The sequence below is a fragment of the Vanessa cardui genome, chromosome 10 (genome assembly GCF_905220365.1).
Source record: "Vanessa cardui chromosome 10, ilVanCard2.1, whole genome shotgun sequence".
Lineage (NCBI taxonomy): Eukaryota > Metazoa > Arthropoda > Insecta > Lepidoptera > Nymphalidae > Vanessa > Vanessa cardui.
Window position 1 is genome coordinate 5,690,734 of NC_061132.1, and position 18,382 is coordinate 5,709,115.

General features: G+C 32.0%; 2 protein-coding genes across 6 annotated transcripts in view; one reads left to right on the forward strand and one right to left on the reverse strand.

The window, feature by feature from the left end:
* The window catches only part of LOC124532995 (RILP-like protein homolog), a 35,799-nt gene extending 35,392 nt beyond the window's left edge, over positions 1-407 (reverse strand). For all 4 annotated transcript variants that reach the window (XM_047108143.1, XM_047108142.1, XM_047108144.1 and 1 more), the window contains exon 1: positions 9-407. In XM_047108143.1, coding sequence (XP_046964099.1) covers positions 9-308 — 300 coding nt within the window. In that variant the 5' untranslated portion in view covers positions 309-407. The remainder of the gene's footprint in view (positions 1-8) is intronic.
* LOC124532994 (rabphilin-3A) overlaps positions 1-18,382 on the forward strand; it is a 74,781-nt gene that overhangs the window by 211 nt on the left and 56,188 nt on the right. Inside the window, exon 1 of one of the 2 annotated variants that reach the window (XM_047108140.1) lies at positions 2,060-2,248. The exons of the other annotated variant lie outside the window; for it this stretch is intronic. Within the exon in view, the coding sequence (XP_046964096.1) occupies positions 2,181-2,248 (68 nt within the window). The 5' untranslated portion in view covers positions 2,060-2,180. Of the gene's footprint in view, positions 1-2,059; positions 2,249-18,382 lie in introns of those variants that run through there. 2 annotated transcript variants of the gene reach the window in all.

The window sequence follows — 18,382 nt, forward strand, 5'->3', positions numbered from 1 at the left end:
CCACTTACCTTTTCGAAACGTTGCCTGTACTCCGCCTTTTCGATCTTATCATTTTCTAATTGTGATATCTTCGCTGTTAATTCGTGCAAAGCCTGATTTTCCTTCTCATTACGTACAGCCAAATTTTCTAATAGTTCAAGCGCATTTATCACCTTCGGCAGCAGAGCTGTTACGGCTTCAGGGCCGTATTTCTCGATAATTATTTCACATTCCTTTCCAATATCCGACGCCAAATCGTACACATCAACAACGGTCACCTCGTCATCGAAGTCTGGCATTTTCGCGGAGAAGCGCCTGCGGTACGGCATTAAAAATCACCTTGTTTTCACTCCACCTCACCAAATAAACTAACTTTACAGAAAGGTCTCCACCTTTCGCAAGTGCGCCATTATTACTGAATTTAAGATTGTCAATTGTCAATTGACACTTCTACCGATTAATCGAGTTACTCGATTTTGATTTGGGTAACGATGGAAAGCTAAAATCGATTTTTGTTCATAATGTGTGTGGTTTCATGTTAAGAATTTTATTGTTAAATAAGTATACGGTATTATTAAGTAGACATATATTTTAATCGTTACAGAAATAATGTGTTACGATACTTTATTTTTAAATCACAATAGAAAACAATTTTAAAATGAAACATCGTTTTATTTGATAAAGATAAAAAAATGTGTATTTTTGGTACTTTAAGAAGTACTTATATTATTTAAAAAAATTTGTTGAATGTCTTTTCCAAAGGACATCTTTTTTTAATATATTATTTTTAATTGAAATTGATTAGTTTTTCCTGAATATATAACGAATTACGCTTCGATTTTCCCATATTTTTTTATTAATTTCTTCGGTTTTTCTTTTATCGGTATTGTAGCTTTCCTCCCTATCATCGATGAAAGATTTGAGACCGATATGTTCGGATACACAAACATAAATAATTTCCAATGCTTACTCATTTTTAAGAAATAGAAATATGGCTGTATTGATTTAAATAGTTTTCTAGGCAGTAATTATATATTTATCGATTATTTTTATTACTTTGAAGTATTATTTAATGATTATATTACATAGTGTACGATGTTAAATTTTTGTTTAATTTGTAGGATCATAGTTAATGTGTTTAAGGTAATGGTACCTATTAAGTAATTGTAATTTTAACATACGATGACCAAATACACATAAAGAGGGCACGTCGTTATTGGCAAACTTTTAATATATATATTAAAGTCACGAAGATTCCTTAGGTTGTATCCGTTTTATTTTTATTATTTATCTCTATCATCATTGTATTCGATAAATCGTTGACATTTTTATTGTATTATAAATATGTAATAGAAAAATCGTTTATTAAAAATGGGCATTTCATATTTCTATTTGTCTCAATATCCACGCCCTCGTATTACTACTGATTGCAAGTAGGTGCGTAGAACGTTTTAATTTTACACTACAACAGTGAAGCGCAAAGATAAAACGATTATAGCCAGTAACTTCCATCCCTAAATCGTCACTGATCGCATTCATTAGTACATTATACACACACACCAACTTGAGCGTTTGGTTTTTGCAAACAATAAATAATACCCATGTTAATTGTTATGCATTTTATTTTAATTTAAGATTATCTATTCCCTCTTACAAAACAAGATTTATTGAAAATGAATAAAACACAATAGGACAAAAAGAACAAAATTTATTTTTAGCTCAACGGTGGAATTATTAAAGCTTAACAATTAATTTAAGCCTTTCCACTATAAATAACAATACCACTGTAAATATTTTTTTTAAAAATTAAAAAGCTATGCCTACATCACCAATAGGAAAATGTGTTAACACACTTTATAAAGATAATACTTTTAATAGCATAACGTATTTATAATTTAAAATAATAATATAAGCGTTATAAATCAAAATTTAGATTTTTATTAATGAATTATGAAAGCCTTATAAACGTAGGTACTTGAAAATGCAAAATATTAACTGTTACAGCTGATAAGGGATGACAGAAGGCGCTTAATGTATTTCTGTTTTCATGAACGTTGTTAAAATATCGATTATTAGTCGTCACCACGCGCGAAGCAACAGTTGGATGAAATCAACAGGCAGGAGCGCGCGGCACGACTCCTTTCGCCCGCGAAAATCAAACTATTCTCTTTATTTTTAATTATTTTAAATTCGAGTGCGCTATGAACTATCAAAGTAAAGCCAATAAATATGTGTGTCCTAATGATCGTCAACTTTCTTTACGAGCAAAGTAAGTACTTTAAGTTATTTATAAAGTTACAATAGATATATTAGTTTTGTTTTTGTTTTCCAGTCTATTTGTTTATATGGCATTCTTTATTAGACGCTTGCCTTTTTTTATTAACTCGTGTATAAAATAATGGTAACGTATTTTAGTAAATGTAGTGTTTTAAATTTGAAAAGCGTTATTTTTTTATTTCTAATACTACAGCGAAGCTTACTATATACTTTACTTTATATGTGTATTATATTATTATGATATCATATGTAAACCATTGCCACGTGGTGCATAGGAAGAACATAGTTTATAAAGACAGTCTGCAAACTTTTTTAAATTGACAACAACATTGTGTATAATATTAATCTTATTTAAATGTATAAAAGTAGACTTTGCATGTTATTCTATTCGTGTCTTTGAACATGAGTGGATGTTATAGGTATTTTCTTTCAAAATGTGAAAAATAATTTATATTTAGAAGAAAAATGTCAATAATTCAATAATACATATCGGTTTAGCCAAATGAATTAATGTAACATATCTGGACAATAAGCACTAGTTGGGAAATGTGAAAAAGGCATTTGGCATTTTTTAATTAATTATAACCGAATAATATAAAAATCTTAAAACTTTTTAGTAATGCCGTAACGATATTAAATTTACATTAATTAAAACTAAAATTTAATTAAAATATACTTAAAATTCAAGTAGACCTTAAAAGAAAACAATTGCGCTCAGTCGGTTGAGCTGAAAATTTGCGCAATTTTTGCTATGAGTATACAAAATATAATTTGATTCTGAGATAGGTATAATGAAAGAACATTTTATGATACTATATTATTATAGCGTTAAATGAAATCAAAAAATGCCGGTTCAGAATGTAGATTCTACCGGAAGAACTGATAAAAAGCTAAGTAGTTAGGTACTCTTTTATACGGTTGTTTAACAAAAGTAATAATTATAGCAAAGAGTCGACGAATAATTAATAATTTCCCTTTTGAAAGCACAGGAACGGAAAGAAGTGTAATAATCATTACCTTTGAAATTATTTACACAAAACTTTTTTAATCAAACTTGTTCAACTTTAGGATTAAAAAAGGATTTAATTACATTTTAAATAGCGAAACGTAAAAAATATCTACGTTTCCTTGAAGTAAGTTGTTATTACTTCGAAGCGAATTTGATTACTAATTACTGATGTACTTTATTATGTTGTTAAGATACATATGCAGCAATAATTGCTACTTATTTATTTTAATTTGAACCAACACTTAAATTTTAATGTTACTTATACGTTAATGAATTATTTTATTTTACGAGTGGTATTATTATAACCTTGGGCTTTTTTAAAATCTTTTATGCAACTGTCAGCAATAAATCAAATCAGTAAAAAGTAGTGAAATTGTCACACGTATTTATATGTATAAAATTGTGAAAATGATATAAATATAGAAGTAATAAAAAATAATTCAATAACAACAGCCAATAGGCAATTAAAATTGTGAATAATAGCATTATTTTCTATTAAAAACAGTCTATATTTAGATCTAGCTTCTATAATTGATATAGACGGCGCGCCTGACTATCTCTACGGAATAGTTTTTATTTAAAATAATGCTAGTTTTTCCTTTTTTACAAAGAATTACTATTTAACCATTTTACCCCGTTTAAGTGTGAAACTTTGTTTACAGTGGATAGTACTTTTAGCAGTCAGGATCAAACGTCGACAGTCAAATTACCAGTCTCGTATATCTTTTATTTATTTATATAAGGACAACTTACAAAACATAAATCATTTATATGTTTTAAAATAAAGGTAATTACATTTTTAGCTGAGTGCTGTTTCAATTTAAAGTTATTACGGCATGGAAAGGGACAGTTTTATTGTATCTTTGAACTATTGGAAGCTTTTACTCATTACCTTACCCTACTACATTATAATTTTGTCGCGTATTATATTATTGTGACGTATTATTTTTTAAACAACAATTTGTTAAAAGCTAACGAAGAAAAATGTTCTGTAATTTGTTATGAAGGGTCATGGCTTAAGGATAATTCGAAATAGGGATCGAAGAGTTTGTTTTCTAAAAATAAAAGCGAGGTTGTTTCAGTATGTGACGACCTTGCGACATCGTTCACTATCTCTGAGCTCACGTCCGCTTCCTGTTTGCTTTGTTTTAATTACGGCAGAAATCTAATGTAAATACGAAATTGCTGCTAGTAGGTATTGTTGTATGTACAATGAAAGCTACTGCTGCTGTTAGTACTGATTGATTTGATACCGAGATTTGACTTTTGTTAAGAATCCATTCACGGTAATTAACACCGTGTGAGCTATGTCAATATAATAAGTTTTCTAATACAATCTAAGCAACCTTAAATAAAAATCAAACTCTACTGCGTTTTCATATAAATAAGTTAAAAGATATTAGATATCTTCTCTTAAAATTGTAATATATTTGTGACATACACTGCTGCAGGAAACACATTTTATTAGAACAGTCAACCGACACAAAATAGAAGGTCACTCAGCTGATGTTATGTTGAAACTCGGAAAAACATTCTGCGACCCCTAAATACAATTATTATTAACATTGACATTGCCAGAATAATTGTGGGCTGAAACCGCAATACTTTTGGTATATGAAAAAGGCAAAAATTAAAAAGGCCAAAACAAAAGTTTTTCAAACATTTAATTTTGGAACCTGTACAGAAAAAATATGTACAAACAAATATACTTTAAAGTTTTCGATGTATTGCTAAATAATCAAATCCAGCTCTTTAATGTTAGTCTCTTACAAAATATAACAAAGCTTAATCGCGTGGATGTAATGTGACGTTGTTTCTAAATATCGATTTTGAATCGATTATTTATAGGGAAGTGACAGTCAAGTATACTACTTGGTTAGTGAACAATTCTTATATATTATGCTAATGCACAGCAACCCTGAGATCTAAGATAATAATGGCTTTGTATCTTCTATCTGTAATTACACTCACTACCAGCATACTCAACAATAGGTTTTGCCTTTTGTCTCCAACGTCATTTACGAATTGCGTTTCTGTAGACAGATGACATATGATTGAGGATACTGGATAGGTTAATTTCCGCCCTATCAATTTCACTTTCCAAAACGTTATAGAGAAAAGTGATAGATCTAACTAGATCGTTTAACAACGTTAATATATCACGTTGTAACAAGTAATAGGTATAATTATTTAACATAATAGCTTTAGGATTTATAGGCTTTGATTTTAGTTAGTAATATTTTCCCAGTAACAATAAAGAACCTTATTTTTACATTTATATAAGATGATCAAACAATGGTCTTTGCAACAAAAATACTTACTTAAAAAAAAAAACCATTTCAATATGGCGCCCAAGAGCGATATTTCACGATTATCTGTGCGTAGTGTAACTTATATCCCTGTAGAGTTCGTGTTAACCATAATATTAAAAAAAAAAAATTAGATTAATTACAATATTCAAAAGAGTGTAGATTTTTCTTGCTGTAGCTGATTAGTAAGCAACAATTTTCCCGCGCTGGAATATAATGCAATCACTGTATCATGCTCTACCATAACAGGAGAAATGCCTGAACGGACGCAATATTGATAATTCAAAAACTGCGGTTAATTAGCAGTATTGAAATTTAAACAATGCTTTCATTAAATATATAATATTTTACGCAAACCTACTAATAACCATTAGAGTTAATGTTATTCGAATTTTGAATTTGAAATAATAATTGAATTATTTAATAACAATAATATTACAATGAAATGAATCGAGGATTATTAATTGATTATTAATATAATTTCATTCAACCAACTCGAATAATAATATTCATTAATCGCAATTTAGTGATCCATAATAATCCCCTAATTATCATCATAGAGTGACAAAATGCTTCGAAATTATGTCATAATGTTTTCATATACACTGAGATACATAGATTTACGTACATCGTTTTTCTGTTTATAATTCATTTTTGTACGAACAACTTCGTGAGCAAACCTACGTAATATGCTAAGTTAAAAATTGCAAATTGTTTCCGTAATCGGAGTGAAGGCCTTCACGAGGACTAGAACAATTTCTGATTATTACGTTTCATTTACTTGCGTAGTACATAATATAGAGCTCAAATGTCGTAATAGATAAACCTTAATGATACGAATTTCCTTTCTAAAATAGCCTGAAACTAAGATTAACTAAAACATCAAGGTTAAAAGCTTAAAAAGCCATCGATATAGATTAAATATATGAAATACATAAAAGATAGGTCAATGGAGATACAGATAAAAAATAAATAAATTGATAGAACAAGCTGATAATTTTAGAGGTTTCAGATGTGATTTCGTTACTAAAAATATATTTAGTATTGCTCATAAATGAGAAAATGTAATAATTTAAAAAATGAGTCGTTTATAGTGCAACGTTGATCAAAGTTCGTACACGACTTAAAAGTTTATTTTACGGGAATATTTTTAGCCGATTTTTTTTAATTGCACGTAATTAAATTTGGACCTATACTTTTAGCTTATCTGTAAGAGATAAAAATCGTCATTATGAGTTTTAATTAGAAGGCACATTTTATTGTGACCTTATCTGTAGGCCTTTTTAAAAATACATTATTCTATTACATAAAAATGGTGTAATTAGACCAAAACCATTTCGTACAAAATATATAAAAATCTTCTTTGATTATATCGTTCTTTCCATGAATGAAAACCGTATATATGAGTAAAGGAAAATACAGACAATATATGTGCGACTTTGTTCTATAGATCTTTATTGATTCATAATTCATTGGGTGCTTGACGGTGACAAAAATATCAATCGAAAATCTGTTTGTGACACCCTAACGTATCTCAATCCCCACTCGAGTAGCGAGTCGGAAGAAGCTTTTAGCCTCCTTAAGAGGAGAGAAAGGAGACCCAGGAGTGAAATACATACAAATATTCAATAAGATCGAATATGTACATATGTATTGGCAGATTTAAAACTTCAACACAAGAAGCAGCATCATTGCATGTTTTACGTATCTAAATGTACGAGCTGCTTAAAAAATAAATATAACATAAAAATATAATTGTGTACGTGTATTTAAAAATAATTATTTATTAAAATGTAAATATTTTAGCGGCACGGGTCGCTTGTAGAATAAATAATTTACACCCTGTAGGACTCAGGAATAACGTAGAGTTTTGTAAGTGGTTTGTTTTTTTGGATTTGATCATTATTCTAGACATTACCCATACATACAAACTATTCATAATATTATAATTATTATATCAAATCAAATCAAAATCAAAATACTCTTTATTGTACACCAGTAAACAAACAGATCAGTCACGTTTAAGAAAGATTCACAAAAGGCGGCCTTATCGCTAAACAGCGATCTCTTTCAGTTATATAAAACTACTTGAAAATAGAATGCAACGTAACCCGCCAGTATTAAACATAGATAATTAAAATAATTCTGTCATAATTCAATGAAGAATCGATTAAAAAAACTCGAATAAAATATAAAATAAATGCCTGTAATTAAAATCCTTTGAAGCAACGTTATCTTTATAGCAAACCGTAAAGGTATTCGGAGCTCACCGCTTTTATCGTGAAAGAAATGTTTTTACAATAAAATCCCGTAATTTACTTTCTTTACTTACTTATCCCCGCTACCTTTTTTTATTAAGATAAACCAGTTCATCAAATTAAATATTTATTCTACAAAATTGGGCGTTATTCAGTGGCGTTTCTGTTATGTATGTTTCTGTTCTGAGGCAAAAGGGCCTAAGTACCTATTTTTCGAAACAAAAACTTTTAAAAAATATTAAGTAAACTAGCTGACCCGGCAAACTTCGTACTGCCATAATCGAAATGCATAAATTGTCCAAATGTGATGTGAATAGAAACCATTGCAGGCAGCGAAACTGGTGATATGAACTGTAACAATAAACAATTGATACTTACATTAAAAACGACACTGTCAATAATCTTTTCTATATTTTCAATGACACGGGATCATGGAGGTTGCGTGATAAATTGCCATGGTGCTATGATTAAGTCCTTACAACATAAAATTTGCAAAACCATTAAGTATAAGCTGGCTATACCATAAGTTTTAATTTGAAACTCATTTACAATACCAATCAATATAATTTCACTGAATACAACACAAATAAAATATAGGTGGTCAAGTTTTATAATGGTGTATACAGTCATAGGGAGTGACCGAGCGCAGTGGATAAGCGAGCGTACTGCCTGTATATCCGGAATAAGGTGCGGGAGGCAAGGGGTTTGTTTCGACCAGTCAGTGGGACCTAAATGGTAAATCAGGTGCGACATGCCTGCGCGCCGCACTATGTGTTGTTTGTTAGTATTTTCGTTGATTTACTTTCAAATTTTTAGTGTTTTGGAAACCACTGATACGTCTCAAACTGTTCTGTAATTACGATAACTTATTCTTTCGTTTATCAAATATACATTCTTCGGTCTCCACTCTAGAACTCGTTCTTCCCAACGGTTATCGGTTCTACGACAAATATGGCCAGCTCACTGCCACTTCAACTTACTCATCCGGTGGGTTATGTCGATGACTTTGATTTTTTGACGGATCACCTCATTTCTTATGCGATCCCTCAGAGTAACGCCGAGCATAAGCCTTTCCATAGCAAGCTGAACGACTTTAAGCTGGTGGACCAGCCTTGTCGTGAGTGTCCACGTTTCGGCTCGTATGTCATGGCGGGTAGGAAGCACTGGTTGAAGACTTTCGTCTTAAGACACTGTGGGATCGACAATGTAAAGATTCTACGGAACTCCCCAAACACTGCCCAACCCAACTGAATTCTTCTATTCACCTCGTCCTCAAGGTTGTTTCCAACTAATCGCAAAGTCTGCCCGAGGTAGACATACATATCTTTGAACAACTTCGAGGACGGTTCATTGAATATGATCTTGGTTTATGCAAGTTTATCCGTAGGCCGATACGCATAGAAGAATCAGCTAGCTCGTTCAGCATTTGTTGTAGGTCCTGCAGCGTTTCTGCCACGATGACGATGTCGTCTGCGAATCTCAAGTGAGAGATGTATTCGCCACTGATATTGATGCCACGTCCTTTCCAGTTCAACGTCTTGAACATATGCTCCATTGCATTAGTGAACAATTTGGGGGAAATAACGTCCCCTTGTCTCACTCCTCGATACAATGGTATGGGATTTGTTTCCTGATTCTGTACTCGAACGGATGGTCGCAGCTTCGTAGAGACATCTCATCACTTGGATGTGTCACTAATCAACTTGGCAACGTTGCAGGAACTCCAGAACAGCCCAGATTTTAACCGAATCAAAGGCTTACTCATAGACCATGAATGCATGACACAGGGGCCGATTATACTCATGGAACTTCTGTATAATCTACCATACTGTATGGATGTGGTCTATGGTGCCGTATCCGGTCCGAAACCCGGCCTGTTCCGGGGGTTGGATTTCGTCGAATCTTCGGGCAAGACGGTTCGTGATCACTCTTATAAACAGCTTATAGACGTGGCTCAGTAGGGATATGGGACAATAGATCTTCAGCAGGGTTTTTGTAATGTATAGTGGATAAAATATTGTTTTGGATAATCTGTTTAATTTCTCTGTTAAAAGTTGATTAGTTATAGATTGCGCTTTTTAACCTTTTGCGTTTACTTACCCCACGGATGTCTGCACACTTACCCACAATGTGGGTCAACTGTCCGCATTCCGACTTATTATCAAAATGTTAATTTTTTTGTTACGGGATATTTTTTTGAACGGGATGTTTTATGTTTTTATGAAAAAGAATACTTATTCGGGTTTAAATTGAATAACCGAATAAGTATTCTTTTCGAAACTATTTTATTGCTCAAATTTTGCTTTAGTTCTGCGCATGGAAGCTGAAGACTACTTACGAAATACTTACGAAATAATCTATATTGCTCAAAAATAGCCACATCACAACAATTAGATACTTACAAAACAAAGTTTGTCTAAAATACTGGCTAATTAAAAGTTTTCAATTTGATGTTGACCTACACACACACACAAACAGTAGTAAAAATACACTCTGTTAATCAATTTAAAGCTGACTGATAAACTATATTTTTTGTTTTGTGGTGCGTAAATAAACAAAAATGAAGGTTTTCCGGCGCACGAACACGCGACGTATCCATGTCCATGCGCGAAACAGGGAAACTCCTATGTTGGCGTTAATAAATGTAATATGTGACAAAACTTAAGATTTATCAAACAATCTATGTACTTAAAATTGATCTGTAGACGGTAAACAACTGAAGTTAGTTAAAATTAAGGTTATTTTTGTACCTCCTAAACATGTACTTATGAAGATATAACTATTCTTTCAATTTGATTTCTGCATAACGGGGACAACATCAAATGTTTGACAAAGTAGGGATAACCCATGTTACAAAAGCATGATTATGGCGTTGATAATGACATCAATACCGAACATTGATACTTGATGTATATGAAGCTCTAAACATCGATGTAAATCGATAACATCGGTGTTTTTTTGCGACTGGAAGAAATTATTAAAATGGAGAAATAGATATAACGAACTCATATGTAGCTCACCGCATAGACCATGTATCATATTTTTAACGACAACGTGAAATTACTCTGGATCAAGAGTTTCATCGGGAATTTCAGCTGATATAACGTTATCGATTTGATCCGGAATAATTTTATGTACCAGCCAAATTAATACATGTGCATGTGGCAGTCCCCTTTTTTGCCATTCAATGGAGTAAATATGGCAACGCACCTCTCCAAATATACATTATTTTTATAAGTGCTTTCAATTTTTGCCGAAAAACACGTGCTGTAATGTCGTGACGGTCAGTTGTCGACTGTTCTTCAAATAAATTGTTTTTAATATCATCCCACTGCGGATTACATGTAAATGTAATGAATAGATCCGATCAACCATTTTTCGTACATAAGAAATTACGTCTTGTGCATATTCGCTCATATGCCGTGGGCAACCAATAAACGAAGATGGCAATATAGTCAATCGCCCGATGTCATTTGCATTAGCATCATTTGCTATCGCATCTTGCAAATGCATATACCTATTCGGATCTTAATTTTGCTTGGTTAAAATGATTAATATTAAGACATCCAGTTTCTATTTTGGCATACATATCAACGATGTACTGATGATACAGTTTACCACATCTCGAAATATAATTTTGTGCTTGTGGACGAACCATCAATCGATACAAATAAAAATTCATGGCAGTAACTTTATTCTGTATATTTAGACATGAAAATAAATGCAAACACTGTACTTTTAAATAATAAATTGAAATAAAACGTATTACCTATTGAAACTGGTGGATGAGTATACTCATTTTTTTATTAATACTTACTTTTAATGTAACAGCACAATTCCTCGTCTGAAAAATCTTCATTAACAAAATGACCCGCCATTTATTGAATTCATTTGTTACAAAAAATGTGATAAATGAAGAACCACTCGACCGATTTTGAGCAAACTTCACATAAACCATCTACTAAATAGTCCAAACAATCTCTGAAAATTTAGTTTGGATATTTGAGCCCGTTCTTGAGTTATAAAGTGACATCGAAAAATGCCTTATTTTTGTAGAAATAGATTCGAAAAATAAACTTAACGATGTTTTAAATAATGCAAAATCAATTTTAAAACATCAATGTTTTATTATCTAACATCGATAATCATAGAAAATCAATGGTAATTCTCTAATAAATCTATTTCTAAGGAAAATCAAAGATTTTTTTTTATTATATTCCTAGAATTTTTGTCATACTTTCTCACCTTCTAAACCTTCCCTGGACTTCCACCAATAATTCAAGACCAAAATTAGCCAAATCGGTCCAGCCGTTCTGGAGTTTTAGCGAGACTAACGAACAGCAACTTATTTTTATATATATAGATATATCAGCAAAGGGTCTGCATCACTTGTCACAAAAGGCATATCTTAGATTATACATATATAAAACAAATGATATCACGTTATTGTTCCTATTAAAATCCTCCTAATTGATAAAAGATAGGGTCATGGACCTTAGCCTTTTAAACACTAAACCACTGATGTATTTAATAATTATCAAAGTACTGAATCTCATACTGTATATTTCATACCTTAAATATTTATTTCCGATATCATCGTATAAATCTGTCCATTGAAAAGAATTGAAAGGTAATAAAGGTAAATAAAATCAATTAAATGTTACTCTGACCGTATCTTAAACTGATCTACCGATCCAATAAACTTCCCCAAACTTTTTATGCCGGCGAACTCTTGCCAATATTCGCTATTTTTAGAACTCTTCCCCATATTGACTTTTCAATCAAATTCATTAACTTAAATTTGTTACTGAAGCTGACACAGAGCTGATACTTTAAAAGGGCTTTGGAGTAAATTATAATAAATTTGTTGTAACATATGATTATAATTACATTACGTGTGTACACGAGTCAAAATTAAATTATAATTTAATCATGTAGGCTTTTATAACACTTTTGATCGTGATATTACTGGATTTTATTAATTCTTCAGCCGAGACCAATACCTCTTTTGTTAATTTTGGTAAAAGAATATTAATAAAAAAGTGTACGAAACGCGAAATTAATAAAACACAAACCTCCAACTTCCTTTTTATCTCCTTAGATGGGGGATTTCATCAAATCCATTATTATTGGCGGATATCCACACCCTATATGGAATCTATCTGCCATTTTTCAAGTTTGTAGGTGATATAATCTCTGAGATATTATGATTTATCAGTAAGCGGTATTTCGATTTTATAGATATAGACAAAGTTAGCACCTCCCCTTATCTCCTCCCCTATATTATGTAATAATCTCTCGATGTACTCTCAATCAACTGTTACTAAATTAATACCGACCATATATTGAATTAATAATAATAATAATAATAATCATTTATTTCAGGCTACGCCCATATAGTGTTAGTAACAATGTTCTTAAAACTAGTGTTAGTAGAGAATTACATCACAGTTACATTTATTTATTTTTAATATTCAATATGGATTTTAATCCAATGACGCAGCATTGGACACTCCCATCTATCAGCGAATACACTCAGCGATTAATAATAATTACTATTACGGGCTAAAGACAAACAGATCTTCTCTTAATCCTTTGGTAAAAATGTAAGAAACCTGAGTATGTAAATTGTCCCATTTGAAATTAATCCTAAGTAGCTACGGCTATATCGAGAAGGTTATGTAATTTTCTTTATACATTTTAATCAAGTTGCATTGGAATGTTTTCTTCTCTTATCTATTTTCATCTATTATGATCTCTGAATATTACTTAGAGGCAATTAGATAAAGTTAAGCGTAGCCAAAATTTATGCAAACGTTATACATATATTTGGTCGACTCAAATATGATCAGTACTCCGAATTTCTCAAATCATTAAAATTCCCATTTCATTTCACAGAAATACTAATATATTCAGTATAATGTCTATTGTTAGAGTTTGGAATTATTTTATAAGTAAAACATATTACTTTTTTCCTTAAATTTAGTCATACTCGACATATTTCTACAAATATTCTACAAGGGAAAAAATCAAGGACATGTATGCAATCCTAAAATAAATGAAAGTCAATCTTAAAATAATAATATCATCAGAGGTTTTTGTCCTCAAGCTAGAGGCTTCAAATATATAAAGTAAAAATAAAAACAACATGCATTACAACATACTCACAAAAAGTCTTTAATACAGCTACAGAACCTCATAAATGAAAAATATAATATAACATTTATTTCATATGTCTTAAAGGTATAGCCAATAATTATTAATCACACAGAATAAAAACAAAATTGGCTTCATTTTATTATTGTGTTTGTCAAAGTGGTGTGATTCCAGCCAAACTTTATAGAACCGTTTAATATCAACAATTATAAATCGAGTGCGTAATCGCAGCCACTTATGGTGGTCGGGCACCAGTAAAACATTTCCAGGGAACATTGGCGTCCGACAGACGGCCGGCAGTAAAAGTCTGCCGAATTATTTTTCATAGCAGCTCTAATATTAAATATTTATGGCTGTTAAAGTGTTGATGTACCTTTAGGTAGTAGGCTGAAATGTATACAACAACACAACAAGCCTATAAATTTCCCACTGCTGGGCTAAGGTCTCCTCTCTGCTGGGCTAAGGTTGGAACACATTCCACTACGCTGTTCCAATGCGGTTTGGTGGAATAAGAATTAAAACTAGAAACATTGAGGTTTCCTCACTATGGTTCTTTCACCGCCGAGTATGAGATGAATTATGAAGACAAATTAAGCACATGAATATTCAGTGGGTTTGAACCCGGAATCATCGGTAAGATGCACGCTTTCAAACCACTGGGCCATCTCGGCTCTTTTGTGACGTATATTGTGCCTTAATCCAATGCTTAAGACAAAGATGGGAAGTTGTAGAATATAGGAGTTAATATTTGTCGTCCTCGGCTTCGCTCGCTAGAGTTTGGTCTACAATTGGTATAAAGAGTAGAAAATGTGCTTCCTTGGTGATCAAAGCCTTCTTCAAACCATTTTCATCAAAGTCAGTTCAAAGGCTTAGTCGTGAAAGAGCAACGGAGACATTTACTTATGCATTCATCTAAAATCTTGGTATTGATTTAACTATTTTGTCTTGTTTATAGTACAGTGAAGCTATTGGTGGCAATTTTTATAGATTTGAAAATAACGTTTTAAAAAAGTTTACTCGATAAGAAGGATATTTAATTCTCGTTCTTCCGAGTCTACAAAACGCAAGTTTTCTAATGAGTCAAAAATAATATTAACTATGCGAAAATATATTTTTAATTTATTTACATTTATTTTCAAAATATAATGCAATTCGCTGCTATACAGGAAATCTGCACTTAGATTTTCAAAGAGACTAACTCCAAGGATGTTCTGAGTTAGCTGAAAGTTGAATTTCCTTAGGAGTTAATCTCGTTATGCAAGCAGCTTATCATAAAAGAAAAGTTAAAGTCTTTTGTCGAAACATACAATCAATTATAATGTATACTTATTGAGGCGTATTAAAACTGGTTAAAATTGGTTAAGCCTTTTTTTCCTTCTTAGAATATTTTATAAATTCGTATTTAAATTTAATTCGTACTTTATTATCAGTGGTAAAAGTTAATTATCATTACGGAAAATTTCAAGAACACTCAAACTTGGTGTCTTTTTTTTAAGGCATAGGTTGGCGTACAAGCATATGGGCCACCTGATGGTAAGTGGTCACCATCACCCATAGACAATGACGCTGTAAGAAATATTAACTATTCCTTACATTGTCTATGCGCCACCAACCTTGGGAACTAAGATGCTATGTCCCTTGTGCCTATAGTTACACTGGCTTACTCACCCTTCAAACCGGAACACAACAATACTGCGTACTGTTGTTTAGCGGTAGAATATATGATGAGTGGGTGGTACCTACCCAGGCAGGCTTGCACAAAGCTCTACTACCGTTGATGGTAACTCAACCGATATTCTATCACCTATCAGCAATACTTAGAATTCATGAATTTCAGTTTGAACAGTCAGTTAGCCATTGTAACTACCAGCACGATATAACATCTTAGCTCCAAAGTTTATAGGTCCAAATTCGATTGGCATATATCTTGATGACCATGTATATATTTAGAGGTGTTCTCTCGCCATCATGGTGGTTCATTTGTGTTACGCCCATAATATGAAAATGCATGTTTCAAACCTATTAATGCGTGCCAGGAATTTGAAACTATTTGTCTATTCTGTATAAAAATCCGCAAATCCATGAATTTAGATCATTTGTTAAAAGAACAAAGTAAATCTTTTAACAAAGGATAATTATGTGACTTAAATGCGCTGATCTAATGACTCTTTGAATTTCAAGCAGGATATTTTATGTATAATTGTATTCCACTGACGTAATGTGTTTCGAATGTTGGAAAAGAATAACTACTGAGTTATACATTCATTACATTTGTTAAAATAAATAATATATATTTTAAAAGACGTTAACAACTAAACCATCTCAAAAATATATGATTCAAACTCAGGAAAATTTATATCATAAATGGAGAAGACTTTAAATCCCTTTCTTTCAACATAGACACGAAACTTAATTCCTTTTATGAATTGAGCTCTTTGTCTATGGTACGAAGCAATGAGAATATATAAAACTTAAACATAACAAGAGCACACGTGATACGTTTAAATTTCAAGACATCGAATTGAAGTTAAACAATACAACAACAAACTACAAGTTTCTCTTGCGAGCGAACCAAGACCTACATCAAGCTACTCGACTTCCTACGAATATACTATAACATTTTTAGGGTTCCGCATAAAAGATAAAACGGGATCCTATTACTAAGAGACTCTGAGACTCTGACGAAAGGAAGTACTCCTTTCGTCTGTCTGTCTGTCACTAGGCTGTATCCCGTGACCCGCGGAAGTTATACACTTGAAATTTTACAAATAATTATTTCTACTGTCGCTGTAGTAACAAATGCTAAAAACATAACAACAAAAAAATAAATGGAGTTCATACAACAGATATGATTTTTTTGTCGTTTTTGTAGATAATGGTACGGAACCCTTCGTCCACAGACCAACTAGACGCCCGATTTTTAATAATATACGACCTCATTATGTAATTCTTCCGCGATTTCCTTTACAAATTCAAAATGTAATATAAAAGGTAACTACGTAAGGGTGAATAGATTCTATATATCCAAGGACTATAAAAAGTTCAAACAAAGGTTTGGCATATCTACAACGATTTTATCACTACTTTTATATCATATTTTCGGGCTATCGACGTTATTATAGGCTACTATTCAATCTATTTACATCTTTTTTAACTGGCAAATGATCCACGCTGTGGTAAGTGTTCTTTACAGCCCATGTAAACATACACTGTAAGAAATATTAACCATTCCTTACATAGTCAATGCGCTACCTGCCTTGGTAACTGAAAATGTTATGTCCATTAAACCTGTTGTTACTCTGGTTAGCCCATCCTTCATACCGAACAACTGTTCTAAGTCAATACTTAAAAAAGCAATCTTTTTGGCGGTAGAATATATTGTTACTTCGTTTTCTTATCATCTTAGTCACATCCTGCACAACGCTTTATTTTTTACTATTACACTATATTTTGGGGACGGTGTAGTTTTAATTATAATTAAAGACTCTTACTATATTTATGTTATAATTATTTTTGCCCGAACATCTTTCTTTTCTCATTTAGCAAAGCAAACGAATGGTTTGTTATACGACTTTTATTATGAGTTCAATTTATAGTCAAAATAAAACCATATTATTATAATTTTTTATCTAGTTGTCACCCGCGGCCTTGCTTTTATTTTAGGGGTTTGGCTGTCATGTGTTAGGCAAAAAAAGTATCTATATCCTTCCTTGGGGTTGAAATTTGCTTCATACCAAATTACATCAAATTCGGTTTAGCGGTTTGCTAGTGACAGAGCTATAGACAGACAGAAATACTTACAAATTAATGATGTTATAGAACGGATAAACATATTTAATCAAAATGAAAAGAATCAACCTAGACATAAAACTATTTATAGAATATAGTTTTATTAAGACAACCTGATGAGCATGGACACAGGCGGGTACAGGTAGAATTTCCATCAGACGCTTTTCATTGACAGATTTATATGTTAGTTAGACTTATAGCTGGCTCTTATTAGGTATAATGGGCACATATGTCCCGGCAAATGTATCAAGTGTATTGGCGCTCGTATTTCAATATCTACCCATATTCACAATAGTAGGATCTGATAATATCGGCTACGACAAATTTATCGGTAATCCGAGCATTTTTTTGCTTGATTTACTATCAGTATCATACGATATTTTCTTGCAGCTATCAAATAATTCAGGGCGATTTGTATCACAGTTACTTGCGTATACCTTAGTAAAGTATTGTAAAGTAACAGCTTGTACAATTCCAACTGCTGAGATAAGGCTTCCTCTTCCATTAAGGAGAGGGTTTGAAACATATTCCACCACGCTGTTCCAATGCGGATTGGTGGAATGCACATGTGGCAGGATTTCGATGAAATTAGACACATGCAGGTT